We start from the raw sequence: 24,314 nt of genomic DNA, 5'->3' as shown, positions 1-24,314 counted from the left end.
TCATCTTGTTAATATGGCTTATCACATTATTTTGTAGCTATTGAACCATCTCTTTATCTCTAAATAAATCCCCTTGATCATGGTAAATGATCCTTTTAATATATTAATGAACTCTGTTTGCTAATGTTTTGTTGACAATTTTATATTTATATTAATTAAGAATATTGGCCTTTAATCTTTTTCTGTACTGTGCTTGTCTGATTTTGATATCAGGGTAATACTAGCCTTATACAGTAGTTTGAATCATTCCTTCCTCTTCAATTTTTGGAATACTTTGAGAAGGCTAGGTATTAAACTTTTTTTTTTTTTTTTTTTTTTTTTTTTTTTTTTGCATGTTTGGTAGAAGTCACCTAAGAAGCCATCTGGTCCTGAATTTTTTGGTTTTGGGGAGTTTTTGGATTATTCAATTTCATGACTAGTAATTGGTCTATTCAAATTATCTATTCCTGATTCAGTCTTGAAGATTGCTTCTAGGTATTTATCCATTTCTTCTAGGTTGTCTAGTTTGTTGGTGTATAATTTTTCATAATAGTCTATTGTCCTTTGTAATGTGTGCTGTCAGTTGTAAATTCTCTTTTACTTCTGATTTTATTCATTCAAGTCCTCTCTTTCATGATGAGTCTGGCTAAAGGTTAGTCTTTTTTTTCTTCTTTATTGTGTACTTTTTGTTTCAAGTTTTTATTTAAATTATAGATAGTGTAATACTGGTTTCAGGAGTAGAATTTAGTGATTCATCACAACAAATGCCTTCCTTAGTACCTGTCACCTATTTAGTCCATCCCCTGCCTCCCCTCCATTAACCCGCAGGTTGTTCTCTATAGTTAAGAGTCCATTATGGTTTGCCTCTCTCTTTTTTGCTTCTCTTTTCCCTATGTTCATATGTTTCTTAAATTCCACGTGAGTGAAATCATATGGTATTTGTCTTTCTCAGACTTATTTTGCTTAAAATAACACGCATGAAAAGATGATCAACATCACTCATCACCACAGAAATACAAATCAAAACTATGATGAGAGGGATACCTGGTGGCTCAGTCAGTTGAGTATCTGACTTTTGGTTTTGGCTCAAGTCATGATCTCAGTGTTGTGGATCAAGCCTCATGTCAGGCTCCACATTCAGCAGGGAGTCTGCTGGAGATTCTCTCCTTCTCCTCATGCCCACCCCCTCATTCTTTCTTTCTCTCAAATAAATCTTAAAATACACACACACACACACACACACACACACACAATGATGAGATACCACTTCACACTAATCAGAATGGCTAAAATTAACAACACAAGAAATGACAGGTATTGGTAAGGATACTGAGAAAGGGAAACCCTCTTAAACTGTTGGTAGGAAAGCAAACTGGTGCGGCCACTCTGGAAAACATTGTGGAGGTTTCTCAAAAAGTTACAGGTAGAATTACTCTTTGACCCAGCAATTACACTACTAGGGATTTACCCAAAGGATGCAAAAATACCGACGTGAAGGGACACATGCACCACAATATAGCAGCATTACCAATAATAGCTAAATTGTGAAAGAGGCCAGATGCGTATCAACAGATGAATGGATAAAGAAGATCTGTAGTTTTTTTTTTTCCTTTCAGCATTGTGCAGGCCAAAAGGAAGTGGCATGATATATCCTAAGTTTCTGCTAAGAAATCAGCTTACAGCTTTATGAGGCTTCCCTCCAGTGTAACTAATTGCCTTCCTAATGCTGCTTTTTAGATTCTCTAATTTTTGACATTTTAAATATTATGTGAATTTCTTGGGTTCATCTTATTAGAGTCTCTCTGTACTTCCGGACCTGGATGTCTGTCTCATTCTCCAGGTTAAGGAAGTTTCTCTTTCTTTTCTTTGTTTCTTTCTTTCCTTTTTCTTTCTTTCCTCTTTCTTTCTTTCCTTCTTTCCTTCTTTCTTTCTTTCTTTCTTTCTTTCTTTCTCTCTTCTCCTTCTGACCCCTATAATGTAAATGTTAGTAAAACTGATATTGTCTAGAGGCCCTTTAACTTATCCTCATTTTTTAAAATTCAGTTTTCTTTTTGTGTTCAACTTGGGGGCTCTTCATTACTCTGTCTTCCAGATCACTGACCCATTCTTCTACATCTCTAATTCCCTCTGTATTTCATTTTAGTTACTGTATTCTCCAACTCTAACTGGTTTTTGTTTGTATTTTCTCTTAGTAGTTCAGGACTTATAATTTCAACAGAAAGATAAAACTACTAAACTCAAGTTTAGTTTATGACCATGACTTCAAAGTCTTATCTGTTTTGTTTAGTAATTTTTCTGATTTTTTATCTTGTTCTTTCATTTGGAACATACTCCCCTCTTCCCTCATTTTGTATAATTCTGTTTCTATATATTAGGTCTTGAAAGTAGTAGCCTGATACAGAAGGTGTCCTGTGGAGCCCTGTAGTACATTCCCTGGTCACCAGAACTAGGCACTCCCAGGGTGTCCTTTTTGTGGGCTTTATGTGCCCTTTTTTTTTATATAAACTTTTTATTGGTGTTCAATTTGTCAACATAGAGAATAACACCGCGTGCTCATCCTGTCAAGTGCCCACCTCAGTGCCCGTCACCCAATCACCCCCACCTCCCGCCCACCTCCCCTTCCACCACCCCTAGTTCGTTTCCCAGAGTTAGGAGTCTTTATGTTCTGTCTCCCTTTCTGATATTTCCCACTTATTTTTTTCTCCTTTCCCCTTTATTCCCTTTCACTATTTTTTATATTCCCCAAATGAATGAGACCATATGTTTGTCCTCTTCCGATTGACTTATTTTTTTAATAATAAATTTATTTTTATTGGTGTTCAATTTGCCAACATACAGAATAACACCCAGTGCTCATCCCGTCAAGTGCCCCCCTCAGTGCCCGTCACCCATTCACCCCCACCCCCTGCCCTCCTCCCCTTCCACTACCTCTAGTTCGTTTCCCAGAGTTAGGAGTCTTTATGTTCTGTCTCCCTTTCTGATATTTCCTACCCACTTCTCCCTTCCCTTCTATTCCCTTTCACTATTATTCATATTCCCCAAATGAATGAGAACATATAATGTTTGTCCTTCTCCGATTGACTTACTTCACTCAGCATAATACCCTCCAGTTCCATCCACGTTGAAGCAAATGGTGGGTATCTGTCGTTTCTAATGGCTGAGGAATATTCCATTGTATACATAAACCACATCTTCTTTATCCAGTCATCTTTCGATGGACACCGGGGGCTCCTTCCACAGTTTGGCTGTTGTGGACATTGCTGCTATAAACATGGGGGTGCAGGTGTCCCAGTGTTTTGTTGCATCTGTATCTTTGGGGTAAATCCCCAGAAGTGCAATTGTTAGGTTGTAGGGCAGATCTATTTTTAACTCTTTGAGGAACCTCCACACAGTTTTCCAGAGTGGCTGCACCAGGTCACATTCCCACCAACAGTGCAAAAGGGTTCCCCTTTCTCCACATCCTCTCCAACATTTGTGGTTTCCTGTCTTGTTAATTTTCCCCATTCTCACTGGCGGGAGGTGGTATCTCACTGTGGTTTTGATTTGTATTTCCCTGATGGCAAGTGATGCAGAGCATTTTCTCATGCGCTTGTTGGCTATGTCTAGGTCTTCCTCTGTGAGATTTCTCTTCATGTCTTTTGCCCATTTCATGATTGGATTGTTTGTTTCTTTGGTGTTGAGTTGAATAAGTTCTTTATAGATCTTGGAAACTAGCCCTTTATCTGATACATCATTTGCAAATATCTTCTCCCATTCTGTAGGTTGTCTTTGAGTTTTGTTGACTGTATCCTTTGCTTTGCAAAAGCTTCTTATCTTGAAGTCCCAATAGTTCATTTTTGCTTTTGTTTCTTTTGCCTTCGTGGATGTATCTTGCAAGAAGTTACTGTGGCCAAGTTCAAAAAGGGTGTTGCCTGTGTTCTCCTCTAGGAGTTTGGTGGAACCTTATCTCACATTGAGATCTTTCATCCATTTTGAGTTTATCTTTGTGTCTGGTGCAAGAGAGTGGTCTAGTTTCATTCTTCTGCATGTGGATGTCCAATTTTCCCAGCACCATTTATTGAAGAGACTGTCTTTCTTCCAGTGGATAGTCTTTCCTCCTTTGTCGAATATTAGTTCACCATAAAGTTGAGGGTCCATTTCTGGATTCTCTATTCTGTTCCATTGATCTATGTGTCTGTTTTTGTGCCAGTACCACACTGTCTTGATGACCACGGCTTTGTAGTACAACCTGAAATCTGGCAGTGTGACGTCCCCAGCTATGGTTTTCTTTTTTAAAATTCCCCTGGCTATTCGGGATCTTGTTTGATTCCACACAATCTTAAAATAATTTGTTCCAACTCTCTGAAGAAAGTCCATGGTATTTTGATAGGGATTGCATTAAACCTGTAAGTTGCCCTGGGTAGCATTGACATGTGTCTTCCTTTTGTGACTGGGCTAGGATTGTTTCAGACAGGGTGGTAAGCAAGGCTGACCCCAGGTAGGCTGGCTGAGTCACCTGGCTGCAGCTACTGCAGACCTGCTGGTGGATGGGATTAGCCCCTAGTAATCTGGCTGAGAAGCCTGCCCATGCCCATCCTGGCTGGGGCTGCCTGCCACATGTGGCAGGAGGAGTATCTGCTAGGACAGGGCGAGCACTGCTAGCAAACTAGTTAGAGATTGTCAGGGTTGGCTACCACCAGCATCAGGCCAGCTAGACTTAAGGAGAGGAAGGAAAATGTTGGCTGCCAAAACTTCTATTCCCAGAGAAAGCTCCTACAGACCCCTGCCTGTCTGACACATGCCCTAAAAGTCCATAAATCCTCATATATAACTCAGGTGCTTTTCATACTACTGCCTCTCTAATGAGTCTCAGAGTGATTTATATAACATGCTGGCCCTTTAAAAGCAGTCTCAGTTTACTATCATCCTCCCACTCTTCTGGAGCCTCACCGATTTTCAAAGCCAGATGTTATAGGAGCTTATCTTCCCCCCAAGGCTGATCCCCAAGACAGGGGGTGCCTGATGTGGGGCTTGATCCCCCTCACTCCTCAGGAAGGACCCTCTATACCTGTGATATCCCTTCTTCTTATGAATCGCCACACCTGGGGTTTGGTTCTTGACAATGTCTCTGCCCCTTCTGCCTCTCCTACCCTTAATCAATGAGGCTTTTTTTAGGTCTTAAGCTGTGGAAGAACTGTTATTCTAGTCCTAAGGTTGTTATCAGAGGGAGTGGCATTAGATGTAGTTGTAGCTTCGGTGTGTCCATGGGAGGAAGTGAGCTCAGGATCTTCCTACTCTGCCATTTTCCCAAGCTCTTCCTTTGATAAAGGATTACCTCAGTAAATTTAAACCTAGTATTGGAGTAGGTACTGTATTTAATAGACACCTGTGTGAAGACAATTCTGGAGGGCTTTGGTTCTATACATGGTCCAGTAAGCTAGCTGGGAATGAGTAAAGATGAAGATGTTGGTAAATCAGCTTTCCAAAGAAAACAGACCTCACCAACTTATATTACAAAGGAAAACAAACTTTTGGGCAGCCTTGGTGGCTCAGCAGTTTAGCGCCGACTTCAGCCCAGGGCCTGATCCTGGAGACCCAGGATCGAGTCCCACATCAGGCTCCCTGCATGGAGCCTGCTTCTCCCTCTGCCTGTGTCTCTGCCTCGCTCTCTCTGTCTCTCATGAATAAATAAAATCTTAAAAAAAAAAAAAAAAAAACAAAGGAAAACAAACTTTTAAATGCACATCAACTTTTTTAAACTGCTCTTGAGATCAAATTACAAAATAGGTGACTTCCATAGTATATTTTGGGGGCACTAAGAAGTGACATAGGTTCTCTTTTTAGGATTTAGCTTTGGGTATGAGTAATTTTGAGGTAAAATCTCTTACCTCAGTAACATGAATACTAACATTACCTTGAGATTTTTCCTCTTCCTTATCTTTCATCTTTTCCCATGGCATACAAATGATTTAAAAAGGTTATTTTTCAAACAAGATCCATGTTCAGGATTACACTGATTAAGCATTTATGTGCCAAACTGTACTAAGCATTTTATATACGTCATCTCATCTTTAGAATTACATGTGAGGTGTGTAATGTCTTCTGTCTCACATGTGAGAAAACTGAAGCCCATCAAAGTCCATTTACTTGATTGTGGTCTCACAATGCAGTGCAGAATTGGCATTTGAACCCAGCTCTACCCAAGTCTTATGCATTTTTAACTCCAGATATGCCCTTCTACTTAAATAGAAAACATTTGAAAGGAAATGTTAACCTCTCATGTAAGGAGGGTATCCCAGCAGTTGATACAGAAAGTTACACAATGTGTTTAACCCCCTGCACATACCAATATAGTTTTATTTGTTTGATTTTAGTTTACTAGGATATTAAACTTGTGCTTAACCAGACCTTATATAAGAAAAAATTTCTCTCCTGGGGATGCAAAATCTAGCCTACAACTAATACAGTAAAAATGATTTTCTCAACAGCTGCTAAACATGTCCAGGGAACTGAGTGACTTAAAGAAAAATCTGAAGGAGGCCACTGCAGCCATTGCAGCTGACCCTCTTTATATAGAGGGTGCGTGGTCTGAGCCGACCTTCACATCCACCGAAGCAGCCATCCAGTCCATGCTAGAGTGCCTGAAGAACAATGAACTTGGAAAGGCTTTACGGCAAATCAGGGAATGCAGGTAACTATTTCTTTTAGAAATGGTTAAAGGAAATATATACCTGATAGTTACTTTGTCATGGTTGGGAACTGAATCACTACAGAAGGAACATCTAGATATTTTATACACGGCCTTCTCAGATCTTTACCATACCATGCCAGAAATATCCCATTTCAGAACTTATATGTTTAAAGTATAGGTGTTATTTCTGGTGTTTTGTCATCCCTAAAATGTTGAAACACTTTAAAATAAGTTGGGGTATGCTTTGAAAACTATCATTTGAATGTATCCTTTTCTCCCTACAGTTTGATAGTATATTCACATTCATTGGAACCAGAATGCTATAGCAAATACAATTTTTATGATTTTCAAATTCTAGTCTGATATTTAGAAGCTTTAGATATTTTCATCAAAACCAATAACATTCTACTATCGGCTATGATGATATTTGCAAGCCTCTGAATATACTAAAAGCTGCTGAGTTGTAGGCTTCAGATGAATTAACATATGTGAGTTATATCTCAAAGCTAGTTTTTTTAAGTAATATTCTTATACTACAGAGGCTCATAATTTCAACCATGTGACCAATAATGCCTCTATAATCTATGCTATTTTTTGACTGCAGAAGTTTGTGGCCCAATGACATCTTTGGAAGCAGTTCTGATGATGAGGTCCAGACACTACTGAATATTTATTTCCGCCATCAAACTCTGGGACAAACGGGTACTTACGCGTTGGTGGGGTCCAACCAGAGCCTGACCGAAATCTGCACTAAGCTGATGGAGCTGAACATGGAGATCCGGGACATGATTCGCAGGGCCCAGAGTTACCGGGTCCTCACAGCTTTTCTTCCAGACTCCAGTGTTTCTGGCACTAGTCTCTGACAGGAGCCTCCCAGCCCCCGTGGGTTCCAAACTGGGGGTGCTGTCATGCTGGGGTGACGTCATTCTGTGTCTTTTCAGCCTTCAGAAGGCTTGGTCAGACTGTTCTCCCTCTTGTTACCTGTAGGTTTTCTAAACAGGATGACAGAACTTCCAACGTGTAGCAATACTCTAAAAACCAAGGTAGCATAGAACATTCTGGGACAGACTCCATCCGTTATGCTGTGTGGCACAAAGGTGTTACCATTTTACTGAGCAGATGCAACTCACTACTGAAGAAAGTGACTTCCATTGCATACCAAAGCCGACTACACTGAATTACCTTCCTTTCTAGAAACAATTTTAGATTGGCAAAAGTGCAATGTTTTCTTCACAAAAAAAAAACAAAAAAACAAAAAAAAAATTTATATCCTAAAACTTGTACATTCTTTTATTTTTCCTTTTTTTTTTCCTTTTTCCTTTTTTTGGTGGGCTAAGGAAGGGGCAGGCAGAATGAAGCTGGCCACTGAAAACTGTAAGACGGTCAAAAGCTGACAGCCTGTTTATGTGAAAAGGGAGTTGTAAGTGGACAATTTAATATACACTGTAATTTGAATACAATTACTGTATCTAAAAGGAGCTGCTATGAAGTACCTTTCTTATGTTGCTAGGCTACTGTTTCCGAAAGCCCTGAATCTCTTTGCAGGAGTCTGTGATTAGGACCCTAGCACCAAATATGGTCCAGATAGACCTTTTTGTAAGGGTCTTGGCTGCTTTTTACTAGAAGGTTGCTTATATGAGCATATTTATACTACAAAGGATGAGTGTTAATTTTAATCAACTTTGCCATTTTGTAGAAAAAAGTTAAAGAAATTCACATTATAAAATCCAAGTCTTTTCACCTGTCACGCATGCATATTTTAATATCCATTTGGATAGCCAGAAGTAGAATCATAAAGATAAACTATGAGTTGTTACTTTGTTACTTAAGAAATATCATATTTTATTTGTAACATATATGAAAAAGGCCATTCTTAAGTTTGCTCCTTAAAACTAATGCTGTCAAGTGTTAGCTGTGTGCATGTAAACCAGTTGCACATCAGAAACATATTCAAAGTTGATCTATGTAACTTATTCACTCTGTAAATACATTTAAAGTTTTTGTGATGTAATCTTGGTTGATATTCAGAACTTCCTTTAGACTAAAAAAAAAAGACAAAAATACATATCGACTATGGATTTTATTTCTGGCTTAGAAGATCTTTGCCTTGGACAGTTACAGTTTTGCATGTGCGTTGCCACAGTGATAACCCCAAGGGGCACCATTCATATAAATTCTATAATTGGCACTTGCTGGGGATGAGCAGTAAGCACAGGGACTCTGAAGCAGGAACTAGCTGTTACCTCTTTGGAAGTGGACACTAAGCTAAGACTGACCTTCAACGAGCTCTCTCTGTAATCAACCAAAGAGAGAAATCTTAAGAGTGAAAACTCTAATTGTCAACACCTATCATTAGATTATCATCTTTAAAATTATGAAATAGACACTATATGGAAAAATAGGAGTTTTAATTCTGTCACCAATGCTCCATCTATCTTCACCCCACATGAAAAACAGGACACAGACACACATGACAATCTGTTACTGTCTTCCTACTCATATTTACCTAGACTAACAAATATAACTTGCTTTTCTAACATATAAAAACTAAATCTTAAGTAGTAATTTTCTGGAAATAGCCTGTAAAATGGAGTATGAACCAGGATTTTTTATGTTACCAAAGACAACTATTAACTAATTGTAATAACTTTGCTGGGGGCGGGGGTAGTTCAAGATAGCAGCATAGGAAGATGCTGAGCTCACCTCCTCCAATGGACACAAAAATCTACAATTACATTCAGAGTAATTCCCACAGAAGGGAACATAGAAACTGGATGAACAGAGCCTTCACAAAAGGAAAAAGCACTGAGATAGGTAGAAGAGGCAGAGATATGGTCTCACTAAAGAAAACACACCTGGCACAGGGTTCCATGGTCAGGAGAGTTCTCAAAGGTATTAACTTTTCCCTGAGAAGCAAGGTATTTGAGATCAGTTTCAGGAACCCTAACCCGTACATCCTGCACAGTAGACGTAAGTCCCCAAAACACATGACTATGAAAACCAAAAGGGAGTATATCCAAAAAAATTATAGAACTTCAGGGAAAGGAAAACCCATTATTAAAAAAGGCTCATGTACTCAACCCAGAAACCACTGTACAAATATCAGATTGAAAAGTACACACATGGGATCCCTGGGTGGCGCAGCGGTTTGGCGCCTGCCTTTGGCCCAGGGCGCAATCCTGGAGACCCGGGATCAGATCCCACGTCGGGCTCCCAGTGCATGGAGCCTGCTTCTCCCTCTGCCTGTGTCTCTGTCTCTCTCTCTCTGTCTGTCTCTCTCTCTCTCTCTCTCTGTGACTATCATAAATTAAAAAAAAGAAAAGTACACACACCACAGGAAAAGGAGACCCACTTAATAATTTTGGAGTACCTGCCAGAGTCAGGAGACAGCTGGGGCTCTCCAAAGAGACAGAAACACTGGCAACAGCCATTTTTATTCACTCAATTCTGCCACACTGATCCCAGCACTGGCAAGTAGTATTCTGGAATCCTCCTAGATTCCTAATACCAGGGAACATGTCCCACTGAGATCCCTGTACAACCCTGCATCTCAGCAAGCCCTTACACCCAGCCAGGCTAGGCACAGCCTAATCCCATTAGCATACCCTACATCAGTTGCTGCCAGATGCACAGCCAGCTGGGACGGGGGCCACTCTTGTATAGCACTACACCCACAGCAGTCTAGCATCACTGCAATAGGGGAATGTACCAGCCCACAGAGTGAACAGCCCTGGAGCACCTGAGTTAAATGGGCAGGTGATTGCATTTCCAGGCCCCATAGGATCTCCTACATAAGGCCAGTCCTTCAAGACTAGTATACCTAGATGAACTACCTAATATATAGAAGCAGAGTTAGGCAAAATGAAGAGGCAGAGAAATTGGTTCCAAATGAAAGAAAAATTAAAAAGGAAAAAGACCAAAAAAAAAAAAAAAAATAAGGCATTCAGGAAAAGAACTGAATGAGAAGGATAAGCAGTCTACCTGATAGAGTTCAAAGTAATGGTCAATAAATATGCTTACTGAATTTAGGAGAAGAATGGATAAACACAGAACTTAAAGGGAAAATATAAGAAGGTACTAATCAGATCTGAAGGCTACAATAACAAATGAAAAATACACTGAGGGAGCAAACAGATTAGATGATAGAGAAGAATGGATTAGCAATCTGGAAGACATGGTAGTGGAAAGGACTCAAACTAATCAGCAAACAAAATATTTTTTTTGGAAATAGGGATAGTTTAACATACCTGTGGGATAATATCAAGCATACTAAGATTCATACTATAAAGGTCTCATGAGGAGAAGAGAAAAAGGAGCAGAAAACTTATTTGAAGATATGATAGCTGAAAAATACCATAAAAAGGAAACAGACATGCAGACCCAAGAAGCATACAGTATCCCAAACAAGAGAAGTCCAAAGACAATGATAATACAAATGTTAAAAATTAAACATAAGAAAATTTTGAAAGCAAGAAAAATAAATTAGTTACATATAAAGGAACCACCATAAGACTATCAGCTTATTTTTCAGAAGAAACAAACCTTGAAGGCCAGAAGTAACAGATATGAATTATTCAAAGTGCTAAGAGGAAAAATAAGCTTAGAAAAAATGATACTCTAACCAACAAGGTTATTATTCGTAATTGAAAGGGAAATCAAGAGTTGACCATACAAATAGAGGAACCTCACAAAGAACAACAGGAAAGACATATACCTGGTACTGATGGAAATCCCCCAACCTGAGATACAACAAAACAAAACAAAAAAGCAGCAGTTTAAAGGGTAACTGGACTATAAGTGAAGGAAACTCATTTATAACCCCTAGAGCTTCTGCCTGACAGTGGGAAAACTACTGCAACTCTCTCTGTGGTCCTGGATGCTGGTGAGAATCACTATTTATGTTCCCCCTCCACCTGATAGCAAGGACAGAAGCAGGGCCCAAATGCTCTAGCCAGTTGGCCACCTCCACAAGCCTCAGACTCTTAGCCCACAACAGTTCCAGCCATCATCCCAAGGTGGCCACCTGCCATAACATACTCAAGTTTTAACCATCCCACCACAGCTGCCTTTGAGTGGCACACACCCTAATACCCCTGACCTATGCCTACTATAGTTCCAGCCATCTCACCAAGATAGCCTGGGCATGGAGCACCTCAAAGACATGCTGGTTTCTGCTCCACCAATCCCACCAGGATGCCCCTGCATACAAAGCCTCAGTGCATGCATGCCTCAGCTCTAGCCATCCTACCAGAGGATCTCTGGTGCAAAGTGCTCCAAAACCCTGACCTGCACTTCATGAAGCTCCAGCCAGCTGGTCAAAGCCACCAGATACATGTTATTGACACAGGGGATGTCCCTACACAAGGCTACTCCTTTAATATTGAGAGCAGTGGATGTTTTGCCTAATTCAAAGAAACAAAATGAGAAGAGGAATATACTCCAAATAAAGGAACAATACGAAACTTAAAAAGAACTAAACAAAATAGAGATTAGCTACCTGACAATTCAAAGTAATGGTCATAAAAATGTTCATCAGACTTAGAGAAGAGTGGGTAAATTCAGTGAGAACTTCAACAAAGAGATAGAAAATATAACAAGATACAGAGCTGAAGAACAAAATGAAAAGAATAACACACTAGAGAGAATCAACAGTAGATTAAATGACCTAGAAAAACAGAGCAGTGATCTGAAAGAATACAGGAATACAACCAACCTGAGGAAAAAATTTTAAATGAGAAGATAGGGAAGTTGAGAAGGTACCAGAGTAGGAGGATCCTGAGCTCACTTCATCCCACAGCATACAAAGGCAACAACTATATCTATGCAATTAACTCAGATAATGACCTGAAAACTGGCATAAAAGATCTTCCACAGCTAAGTCATAGAGAGAAGACCACATCAAAAAGGATAGGAGGGGCAGTCACCTGGTTAAGAATCAAAATGCCAGAGTGACTAACCATGAATGGGAAGGGCATCATAATCACTGAGAAGCAAGGGGACCAGACCCCACCCACACTGTGCACTCCCAGCCTGGGATCCACACAAGAAAGATGAGTCCTCTGATGTCTGGGTTTGAAAATCAGCAGGGCTTATCTCCAGGAGCTATAAAAGTCAGTGGGGTTTAACTCCAAAAGAGCCTGAGGGTGAAAGGATACTGAGTCCCTGCCCTGGAAAAATCATCACTCTAAATAATTTGCCCTCAGACACAGAAGCAACAGCTTGAAAAATGCCTGGAGTATACATGTAGATATACTAATTTAGAAAGGGTGCATGAAAAGCAGGGATCTGCAGATATCTCTGGGAACAAAAGTACTGATGGGCACCATTTTTCTTGCCTTACCCCAGCCTAGAGAGCTGAACACTTGGTGGGAGCCAGTTCTAATCATCTTTATCTACCTTGCCAACACCACATGCCCTGCACCAACACATCACTGCAAACCTGAGTCACCCAAGCCACTGAGGTTGGAAGGTGCCTCTACAAAGTGGGTACTGTCCCTCTGCTCCTAGCAGCAGCCATGGCCAGACCAGATCAGCACCATGTCAAACTGAATCCTGCTCTAAGGAGATAAGGAAATAACTGCACAGTAGTGTGCCTGCAGTTCCTACAGCTGGGCCTCTTAGCTGGCTGTGCAGGGAGCAAGCCCTGCCCTTCAGTGTACCTAGCTATGACAGAAGCTACTTGCAGACAGCTAGTATGAGTGCTGGCCCCACCTACCAGTGAATCCAGATGGCTAAAGCCAGGCCTCTAAACAGGACAGGGAGTAAAGCCTACCCAGTGTCCCCACAGAAAGCAAAGTGGGTCATTGGAATTAGCTGAACTGAAGAGCAGCCCCTACCACTAGTGTGCCCACAGCATTCTTAGTCACAAAAGGAGGGCACATGTAGACCACACAGTGGATGGACAGCTCTGGAATGCCTAGTTCTGGTGACCAGAGGATATTATGCTATAGAGCATCACAAGATCTCTCCTATTCAAGTCCACTACATTCTAGATCAGAAATAATAGCTTACCTACCTAAGAGTTAGAAAAAAGTAAGGAAACAGAGGGATACCTCTCCAGCAAAAGAACACCACAAACATCACAGAAAAAGAGCTAAATTAAACGGATATAAGCAATATACTTGCAAGAATTCAAAGTAAAGGTCATAAAGATACTACTCACTTGAAAGAAGAGCAGATGAATCCGTGAGAATTTCAACAAAGATCTAGAAAATATTAAAAAGAACCAATCAGAAGAATATAGTAACTAAAATGAAAAATATAGAAAAGGGAATCAACAGCAGATAAAAGGATACAAAAGAATGAATCAACAGCAATCTGGAAGGCAGGGTAATGGCAAACAACCAACTTGAACAGAAAAAGGAAGATCGATAATAAAAAATGATAATAGGTTAAGGCAACTCTGCATCATCAAGGGTAATAACATTCATATTATAGGGATCTGAGAGAGAGAAGCAGAAAAGCATTGAAGAAATAGCTGAAAACTTCCCTAATCTGGAATAAGAAAACAAATATCCAAGTCCAGGAAGCAGAGAAACTCTAACAATTATGATAAACCCAAGAAGGTCCAAACCAATACACAATAATTAAAATGGCAAAAAGTTATGATAGAGAATCTTAGAAGTAGGAAGAGGGAGAAAAAAAAAAAAAAAACACAGTTACCTACAAGGGAAACCCCACAAGGCTCACAGCTCATTTTTCACCAGATACTTGGCAAGTCAGAAGGTAGTGGCATGATATATATATTCAAAGTACCGAAAGGAAAAGACCTACAACAATGAATACCCTACTAGGCAAGCTTATCATTCAGAATTGAGGAGAGATGGAGTTTCCCAGATAAAAGTTAAAGTAGTTCACCACCACTCAACAAGCCCTTCAATATTGCAAATAATATCGAAGGGAATTCTTTAAGTAGAAAGAAAAGCCCATTTCTAGGGTAAGAAAATTATAAAAAAAAAAAAGTCCTAGGTAAAAGCAAGTAATTTTTAAAGATAGATTAATTACTAATTGCTTATTAATAACATAAATAGATATTAAAACACAAAAGTAGTAAAATCAATTATATCTATAAAATTAATCAAGGATACACAAAATAAAAATATGTAAAATATGACATTATAGACATAAAAACTGGAGGGGAGACTAAAAATTTAGTGCTTTCAGAATGTATTCAAACTTAGCAACAACAAACTTAACATAGGCTGTTATACACATGCAATGTTATATATGAATCCAATGGTAACCCCAGATAAAAAACCTATAATACCTACACAAAAAATAAAGAAAAAGGATTCAAGAGTAACACTAAAAAGGGTCATCAAAATACAAAGGAAGTCAACAAGAGAGGAAAAGAGAGGAACTATGAAAAACACCAGAAAACAACAAAATGACAAAAAGTACATACTTACCCATAGCTACTTTAATTGTAAATGGACTAAATGCTTCAATCAAAAGACATAGAATGAATGAATGGATAAAAAGAAAACAAGACTTATTTACATGCTGTAAGAGATTCTCTACAGACCTGAAGACACATTCAGAGCAAAAATAAAGGGATGGAAAAGATATCCCATGCAAATGGAAGCAAGAACCAAAAGCCAAAGTAGTAACTTATACCAGACAAAATAAAGCTTAAAAACAAAGACTGTAGCATTAGCCAGGGAAGGGCATTACATAATGATAAAGGGATCAATCCAACAAGATTCTATAACAATTTTAAATATCTATGTACCCAGCAAAGGAGCACCTAAATACATAAACTAAATATTAAAAGGTGTAAAGGCAGAAATTGACAGTAATACAAAAACAGTGGGAGACTTTAATAGCATATTTACATCACTGGACAAATCATCCAGACAAAAAGTCAACAAGGAAATAGTGGCTTTGAACAACACATTAGACCAGATGAACCTAACAGATATATATAGAATGTTCCTTCCAAACAGAAGAATATGCATTTTTTTCCAAGTGGATGTGGTATATTTTCAAGGATAGATTACATGCAAAGCCACAGAAAAAGTCTCAATAAACTTAAGAAATTTCAGGATGCCTGGGTGGCTCAGTGGTTGAGTGTCTGCCTTTGGCTCAGGGTGTGATCCTGGAGTCCCAGGATCGAGTCTCACATCTGGCTCCCTGCATGGAGCCTGCTTCTCCCTCTGCCTATGCCTCTCTCTCAATCTCTGTTTCTCTCATGAATAAATAAAATCTAAAAAAAAAAAAAAATTTAAGAAATTTCAAATTTATATCAAGCATCTTTTCTGACTACAATATATGGGACTAGAAATGAATTACAAGGGGAAAAAACTAAAAAAAAAAAAAAACACTTGGAGGCTAAACAACGTGCCAATTTAAAAAATGGATCAATGAATAAATCAAAGAGGAAATAAAAAATACATGGAGACAAATGTGAATACAATTGTCCAAAATCTTTGGAATACAGCAAAAGCAGTTCTAAGAGGGAAGTTTATAGTGAACAGGCCTACCTCAAGCAACAAGAAAGTCTCAAGTAAATCTAACCTTACACTAAAGGAAACAAAAAAAAAGAACAAATACAGCATCAAATACATACCAACAAATGCATACACTTTTTTAAAAAGAGAAAGAAAGAGAGAGAAAGAATGAATGAATTATAGTAGAAATAAATAAAGCCTAGAAAAAATAGAAAAGATCAATGAAACCAAGACCTGAGTCTTTATAAAAAAAATAAACAAAATTTATAAATCTTAGCTAGATGCATCAAGAAAGTAAGAGAACTGAAATAAATAAAATCAGAAATGAAGGAAGATAAAGAACACCACCACAAAAATACAAAAAAATAGAAGACAAACTATGAAAAATTATATGGAAACAAATTGAGCAAACTATAAAACATATTGATAAATTCCTAAAAAATATAACTTTCCATAACAGAATCAGGAAGAAATAGCAAATTTGAACAGACCACTTACTAGTAACAAAATTGAACTGGTAGTCAAAAAACTCCTAACAAACAGAAGTCCAGGACTGGATAGCTTCACAGGTGAATTCTATCAAACATTTAAAGAAAAGTGAATACCTATTCTTCTCAAACTATTCCAGAAAAAATAAAAGACAAAGGAAAACTTCCAAAGTCATTCCATGAGGAAAGCATTACCCTGATACCAAAAAAAATACTATAGGCCAATATCCCTGATGAACATAGATGTAAAACTGCTAAATATATATATATAATTAAACATATATAAATATACACATATATACATTATATAATTATATAATTAACCTATATAATTATATAGAAAACTCCAAAGAGTCCACTAAATACTACTAGAATAAATGAATTCAGCAAAGTTGCAGAATACAAAGCTAATATGCAACTGTTACATTTATATACTAATAATGGAATAGCCTAAAGATAAATTAAGAAAACAATCCCATTTACAATTACACCAAAGAGAATAAATGCCTAGGGTTAACTGAACCAAGGAGATAAAATACCTATAGTCTAAAAACTATAAGACACGGATGAAAAAAAACTGAAGATGACCCAAACAAATGGAAAAGAATATTGAAAATATTGAAAGAATATTGTTAAAATATGCATACTACCCAAAACATTCTATAAATACAATACAATAATCCCTATCAAAATACCAATAGCATTTTTCACAAAACTGAACAAATAATACTAAAATTGATCTGGAACCACAAAAGACCTCAAATAGTCAAAGCTATCATGGTAAAGAACAAAGCTGTAGGTAGAAAAATCCCAGATTCCAAAATATACTATAAAGTTATAGTAACAAAACCAGTATGTTACTGACCCTCCCCCAAAAAAGACACACAGATCAATAAAACAGAATAGAGAACCCAGATGTAAATCCACACTTAAATGATCAATAAATCTATGCCCAGGAGGCAAGAATATACAATGAGAAAAAGATACCCTCTTCAACAAATGATTTTGGGCAAACTGGACAGCTACATGTAAAAGAATGAAATTGAACCACTTTCTTACACAAAAATACACTCAAAATTAAGTAAAGATCTAAATATGAGACCTGAAGTCATAAAACTCCCAGAAGAAAACATAAGCAGTAAGCACTTTGACATCAGCCTTAGCAACATTTTTCTAAATAGGTCTCCTCGGGCAAGGGAAACAAAAGCAAAAATAAACTAGTGAGACTAAATGAAAATAAAAAGCTCTTGCACAGTGAAGGAAATCATCAATAAAACAAAAAGACAGCCTAACTAAATAGGAGAAGATATTTGTAAATGATACATCAAAAAAAAGGGTTAATATCCAAAATACATAAAGAAATCATACAACTCATACCAAAAGAGAAAAAAAAAAAACCAACACATAATCCAATTTGAAAATGGTCAGAGAACATGCATATACTGTTTTTCAAAGAAATACAGATGATCAACAGTCCAATGAAAAGATGCTAAACATCACTAATCATCAGGGAAATGCAAATCAAAAACCATAATGAGACATCATTTCACACCAGTCAGAATAGCAAATGGACTTAAGTACAAAGAATAAACTGATGATTGCCAGAGGAGAGGTGGGGGCAGAGATAGGTAAAATAGACAAAGGGGATTAAGAGGTACATACTTGTATTATAAAATAAATAAACCCTGGAGGTAAAAAAATACAATGTAGGAAATAATATCATAATAGTCAATAACATGATAATAACATTGTACAGTAGCAGATGGTGACCTATTTATCATGATCAGCAGAGAAATTATAGAAATGTTGAATCATTATAGTGTATACCTGAAATTAATGTAACATGATAGGTCAACTATACTTTAGTAATAGAAATGTTGATGATATTGTTAATGTTCTATATCTCAATAGGAATTTGGGTTACATGGGTTATTTATGTAGGCATTTACTAAAATACAGTGAACATACACTAAAAATATGTGTGTGCATATGTGCAGTACATCACATCTAAATTGTATGTCAATAGAAAAATAACTGTAAACAAACTATTGACCTAATGATTTGCATACTGAAGTATTTAGGATGAATTGTTATTGTCCGCAATTTACTTTGAAATGTTTCAAAAAACTAAAATGGAATGAAGGATGGACAGGAGAATGGATACATGACTAGACTGAAAAATCTAGTAAAATGCTAAAGATAGAGTGTATGTGGTGGATATATGAGTGTTTACTGTAAAGTACTGTCAATGTTTGAATATGTTCATTAAAAAACACTTTTAAAAAATGAGGATAGGCCTGTTATACAATATCAAGCTTATGAACTCTTGTTCTAGAGGGTCCTATTAGGAGAAGAAAGAAAGGGATAGAAATTTTATTTGAAGAAATAATAATTCAAAACCTCTCTAACCTGGGAAATCCAGGTGCAGGAAGCAGAGAGAGCCCAAACAAGATTAACCCAAGGAGATATACCCAAGACAGATAATAACTAAAATGTTCAAAAAGTAAACAAAATGAGACTCATGAAAGCAGAAACAAACAAACTAGTTACATACAAGGGAAACCCTATATGGCTATACACTGATTTTTCAACAGAAACTTTGCAGGCCAGAAACTAGCAGCATAATATATTCAAAGTGCTGGAAGGAAAAAACCTACAGTCAATAATACTCTACCTGGTGAGTTTATCATTCAGAACTGAAGGAGAGATAAAGACAAACAAAAGTTAAAAGAAGTTCATTACCTTGCAAGAAATGTTAAAGGGACATCTTTAAGTAGAAAAGAAAAAGCCATGACTAAAAGCAAGAAAATTGTGAAAGGAAAAATCTTCACTAAGAAAAGCAATTATATGGTAAGAGTTGTATGTTAATCACTTTTAAAGCTGATATGGAGGTTATAAGACAGAAGAAGTGAAATCAGGGTTCTGGCCCAAGATAGTGATACAGAACACCCTGAGTTCATTTCCCTCCATAAACACATCAAATCTACACCTATATGTAAAGCAATTCTTCCTGAAAAAGACCTGAGGGCTGACTGAACAGCTTCTGCACAACAAAAGATAGAGAGACCACATACAGAATGAACAGCAAGAGAAATGGAGACATAGTAATGAAAAGAAACCCCACACAATACTGTGAATTGCAGTAGGGAGGGATAATAATGAGGGACCATGAGCAGATTCATCTAACCTGAGACACAGAAAAAAAAGCCATGGTTTAAATGTACTACTTAAATATAGAAGAACCAGTTCTAGAACCCTCCTAAATGTCATGGAGAGCTGCTGGTCATCTGTCCTGGTCAGAGGGGCTGGCAAGTACCATGGTTTAAGCTCCCCCTACATTGTGCTAAATTGACAGCACAAATGGGAGAAGGGTCTGGGCAACATATCTGGTCTGCCTCCTCAGGGATTCCTAGGCCCCTAGCCCTCACCAGACCCAGCCATTCCACCAAGATGGCCCCAGCACAGCACACACCAGGACACCTCTGGTCAATATTCCCTATAGCTCCAATCATCCTGCCAAAGTGGCATAGGCACAAAGCACCCTGGAACATTCCAAGACTGCATCACTTGGGCTCCAGATGACTTGGTACCCCCAGTGCACAGTACTCCCAAATCTCCCAGCCCACACCTGTGTTGGCTCCAGACAACTCACCAGGGTAACCCATGCACAGGGAAGCCAAGGACCACTATCCAGACCCTACTTTGGCTCCAGCCACCCCACCAGTTTACCCCAGTATAGAAAGCCCCAGGACACTCTGTCCATCCCTTCAGCTCTAGCTGCCCTACCAGAGCACCCTCTGTATGGAGTGCCTTAGGACCCTCAGCATGAACTCTGCCTTGATATTAGCCATCTGTTGTGTGGAATGTCCAAGACACTCTGGCTTGAACCCACCTCAGCTTCAGCTGTCCTGCCAGGGCACTCTGTGCAAAGAGCCCCAGGACTGCCTAGTCTGCCCCAACTTCAGCTTAGGCCATCCCCACAGGGCAGCCCCAGCACAGAGTGTCCCAGGAACTCCAGGCAACACCAGTAACAACCCCAGCCAGCCAACCAAAATCGCCATCTCAGTCTACACAGGAGACAACCATATTACAAGACCACAGTTTTAGAGAAGTACCTGTTCCACCTAATTCATAGAAACAAAGAAAATCAAGCAAAATGAGACAGAAGAATATGCTCAAATCAAAGAACAAGACAAAACTTCAAAAAAAGAACTAAATGAGAAGGAGAAATTAATCTAGCTGATAAGAGTTCTAAGTCATGGTCACAAAGATGCTTACAAAACTAGGGAGAAGAGTGAAATAACTCAGAACTTCAAAGAGAAAATATAAACAAGAATCAATCAAAGTTGAAGACTACAATAACTGATGAAAATTACACTGGAGGGAATCAACAGATTTAAGAATGCAGAAAAATCAGTAACCTGAAAAGACAGGGTAATGGGGAGCACCTGGGCTAAATAGCAAAAAGAAAAAAATATTTTAAAAAATGAGTATAGGCTAAAAAATTTCCTGAACAGCCTCAGATGAACATTCACCATTATAGGAGTCCCAGAAGAAGGGAAGGAGGAATAGACAGAAAACATGTTTGAAGGAATAATAGCCGAAAAATTCCCAAACTTGGGGAAAGAAACAGATATTCAGGCTCAGGAAGCATAGAGAGCTTGAAACAAGGTGAACCTAAGTAAATCCAAAACATCACACATACTAATTAAAATGCCAACAATTAAACTGAGACAGAGAATCTTAAAGGCAGCAAAAGCAACTAGTCACACAGGAGGAAAGTCCCATAAAGCTATGAGTTAATTTTTCAGCAGAAACTTGCAGGCCAGAAGAAAGTGACATGATAGATCAAAGAGCTCAAAGGGAAAAACCTGCAACCAAGAATACACTACCCAGCAAAATTATCATTCAGAAGTAAAAAAGAAATTAATTTCTCAGACAAATTTAAAGGAGTTCTTCATCACCACTAAATTGGCCTTCCAAGAATTCGTTAATTGGAAAAGGCCATAATCAGAAATAATAAAATTATGAAAGGACAAATTTCATAAGTAAAAGCAAACATACAATAAAGGTAGTAGAGCAATCACTTATAAAGGCAGTTATAAAAGTAGTAAAATCAGTTATATCTATAAAATTAGTTATGGAGATCCACAAAATAAAAAAAGTAACAAACAATAATATTTACATAAAACATGGAGGGTGAGGGAGTAAAAATAAAGTTCTTTATATGAATTATAACTTAACTGACCATCAACCTAATACAGACTACTAAATACTTAGAAGTGTTTTCTATCCAGTTTTCCCAACACTAATTTTTGAAGAAACTGTCTTTTTCCCAATGGATATTCTTTCCTCCAACTCCTAGATGGTGTTATATGTGAATCTTGTGGTAACCACAAACCAAAACCTACAACTGATACACAAAAAATAAAGGAAAACCAAGCATAACACTAAAAGTGATGAATCACAAAGAAAGGAAAAGAGAAGAACTATAAAACAACCAGAAAACATTTAATCAAATGGTAATAAGAACAGACCTATCAATAATTACTTTAAATGTAAATGATCTGAATGTTACAATTGTAAGACATAAAATTATGGAATGGATGAAAAACCAAGATCAATGTATATGCTGCCTACAAGACACTCACTTAAGACCTAAAAACAAATACAAGCTCAATATGAAGAGGTGGAAAAAGATATTGAATGCAAAAAGAAGCAGGAAAAACCCAGCCTGGGTAGCTGTACTTATATCAGACAAAATAGAGTTTAAAACAAAGACTGAATAGTCAAAGCAACCTTGAAAAAGAAAAGCAAAGCCAGAGGCATTACCATTACAAACTTTTAAGTTATTAAAACTCTGCAGTGAGCAAACAGTACAGTACTGGCATAAAAAATAGACACATATAGATCAATGAAATTGAATAGAAAACACCAAAATGAGTCCACAACTATATGGTCAATTAATCATCAACAAAGGAGGAAAGAGTATCCTTTGGGAAAAAGACAGTTTCTTCAAAAATTAATGTTAGGAAAACTGGACAGCAACATGCAAAACAATGAAACTGGACCACTGTCTTACATCAAACACAAAAATATACTCAAAATGGATTAAAGAACTAAATGTGAGACATGAAAACATCAAAATCCTAAAGGAGAACACAAGAAGTAATCTCTTTTACATTGGCCATAGCAACTTCTTTCTAGATATGTCTCCTGAGGCAAGGGAAACAAAAGCAAAAAAACTATGGGGACTACATCAAAATAAAAAGCTTTTACACACACACACACACACACACACACACACACACACACAAAGCTTTTACACAGTGAAAGAATCAACAAAACTAAAAGGTAACCTACTGAATGGGAGAACGTATTTACAAACAACATATCCAATAAAAGGTTAGTATCCAAAATATATAAAGAAGTGATAAAACTCAACACCCCCAAAAATAAATACTCCAATTAAAAAATGAGCAGAGGACATGAATAGACATTTTTTAAAAGAAGACACACGGTCAGCAGACACACAAAAAGATGCTCAACATCACTAATCGTCAGGCAAATACAACTAAAACTACAAGGAGATATTACATCAACAATATTTTTAAAAAGATAGATAACATCACATCTGCTAGAATAGCTAAGATCTAAAATACAAGAAACAGCAAGTGTTGGTGAGAACGTGGAGAAAAAGGAACCCTCTTGCACTGTTGATAGGAATGCAAACTGGAGCAGCCACTCTAGAAAACAGTATGGAAGTTCCTCAAAAAGTTAAAAATAGGACTACCCTATGATCTAGCAGTTACACTACTGGGTATCTACCAAAAAAAAAAAAAAATACTAATTCAAAGGGTCACACATACCCGACTGTTTATAGCAGCATTATCCACAATACCCAAACTATGGAAGCAGCCCAAGTGTCCATAGACTGATGAATGAATAAAGATATAGTATATATATACAATGGAATATTATCCAGCCATAAAAAAGGATGAAATCTTGCTATTCGCAATGACGTGGATAGAACTAGAGAGTACAATGCTAAGCAAAATAAGCCACTCAGAGCAAGACAAACACCATGTAATTTCATGCATATGTGTAATTTAAGAAACAAATGAACAAAGGAAAAAATAGGCAAACCAAAAAACAGACTCTTACCTATAGAGAACAAACCAGAGGAGGGGGGATGGGTGAAGTGGATTAAGAGTACAGTTATTTTGATGATCACTGACTAACATATAGAATTGCTGAATCACTATATTGTGTACCTTAAATGAACATAACACTGTGTTTACACTGGAATTAAAATTTAAATTAAGAGGGGATTTCAATAGTACATTGTAATCTATAGTCATAAAACGTAGTGGTAGTGTTTTTTCTTAATTTTATAAAACAATAGAAATTTGCTAAAATGTGGAAATTTTCTACTTTTCCTCTATTTCTTCACCTCCTCTTCTCTGACTATAGGTGAGGAAAACTGTTAGGAGAAAGGTACCTTAAAGCTACAGCCCCACCCCAGCTGAGCCTAGTAAAAATGACAGACTTATAGTCAAATCTCCCTGGGTAATGTGTTGTGCCTCTATTACTAGAGCATTTTCACCTCCCCAGGGACAGAGAGAAATGTGGAGGAGATGAGGAGTTGAGATAGCCACCCAAAAGAGAGGGTAGATATTTAACAGATTCTTTTGTGATAAAAGAAATGCCTCCTCATATCTCAGTGCT

The 24,314-nt window shown here is 37.7% G+C and overlaps 2 protein-coding genes across 3 annotated transcripts in view; one reads left to right on the top strand and one right to left on the bottom strand.

Annotated features, from left to right (window-relative positions):
• Positions 1–8,712, top strand: part of FRY (FRY microtubule binding protein) — a 260,678-nt gene extending 251,966 nt beyond the window's left edge. Inside the window, exons 60-61 of the mRNA XM_077868184.1 lie at positions 6,447–6,649; positions 7,254–8,712. Coding sequence (XP_077724310.1) covers positions 6,447–6,649; positions 7,254–7,512 — 462 coding nt within the window. The 3' untranslated portion in view covers positions 7,513–8,712. The remainder of the gene's footprint in view (positions 1–6,446; positions 6,650–7,253) is intronic.
• Positions 1–24,314, bottom strand: part of ZAR1L (zygote arrest 1 like) — an 89,888-nt gene that overhangs the window by 44,587 nt on the left and 20,987 nt on the right. The window contains exon 4 of one of the 2 annotated variants that reach the window (XM_077868177.1): positions 13,789–13,854. The exons of the other annotated variant lie outside the window; for it this stretch is intronic. Within the exon in view, the coding sequence (XP_077724303.1) occupies positions 13,804–13,854 (51 nt within the window). The 3' untranslated portion in view covers positions 13,789–13,803. Of the gene's footprint in view, positions 1–13,788; positions 13,855–24,314 lie in introns of those variants that run through there. 2 annotated transcript variants of the gene reach the window in all.

The sequence above is a fragment of the Canis aureus genome, chromosome 24, assembly GCF_053574225.1.
Source record: "Canis aureus isolate CA01 chromosome 24, VMU_Caureus_v.1.0, whole genome shotgun sequence".
NCBI classification, from domain to species: Eukaryota; Metazoa; Chordata; class Mammalia; order Carnivora; family Canidae; genus Canis; species Canis aureus.
This window is presented reverse-complemented; position numbering and strand designations above follow the sequence as displayed.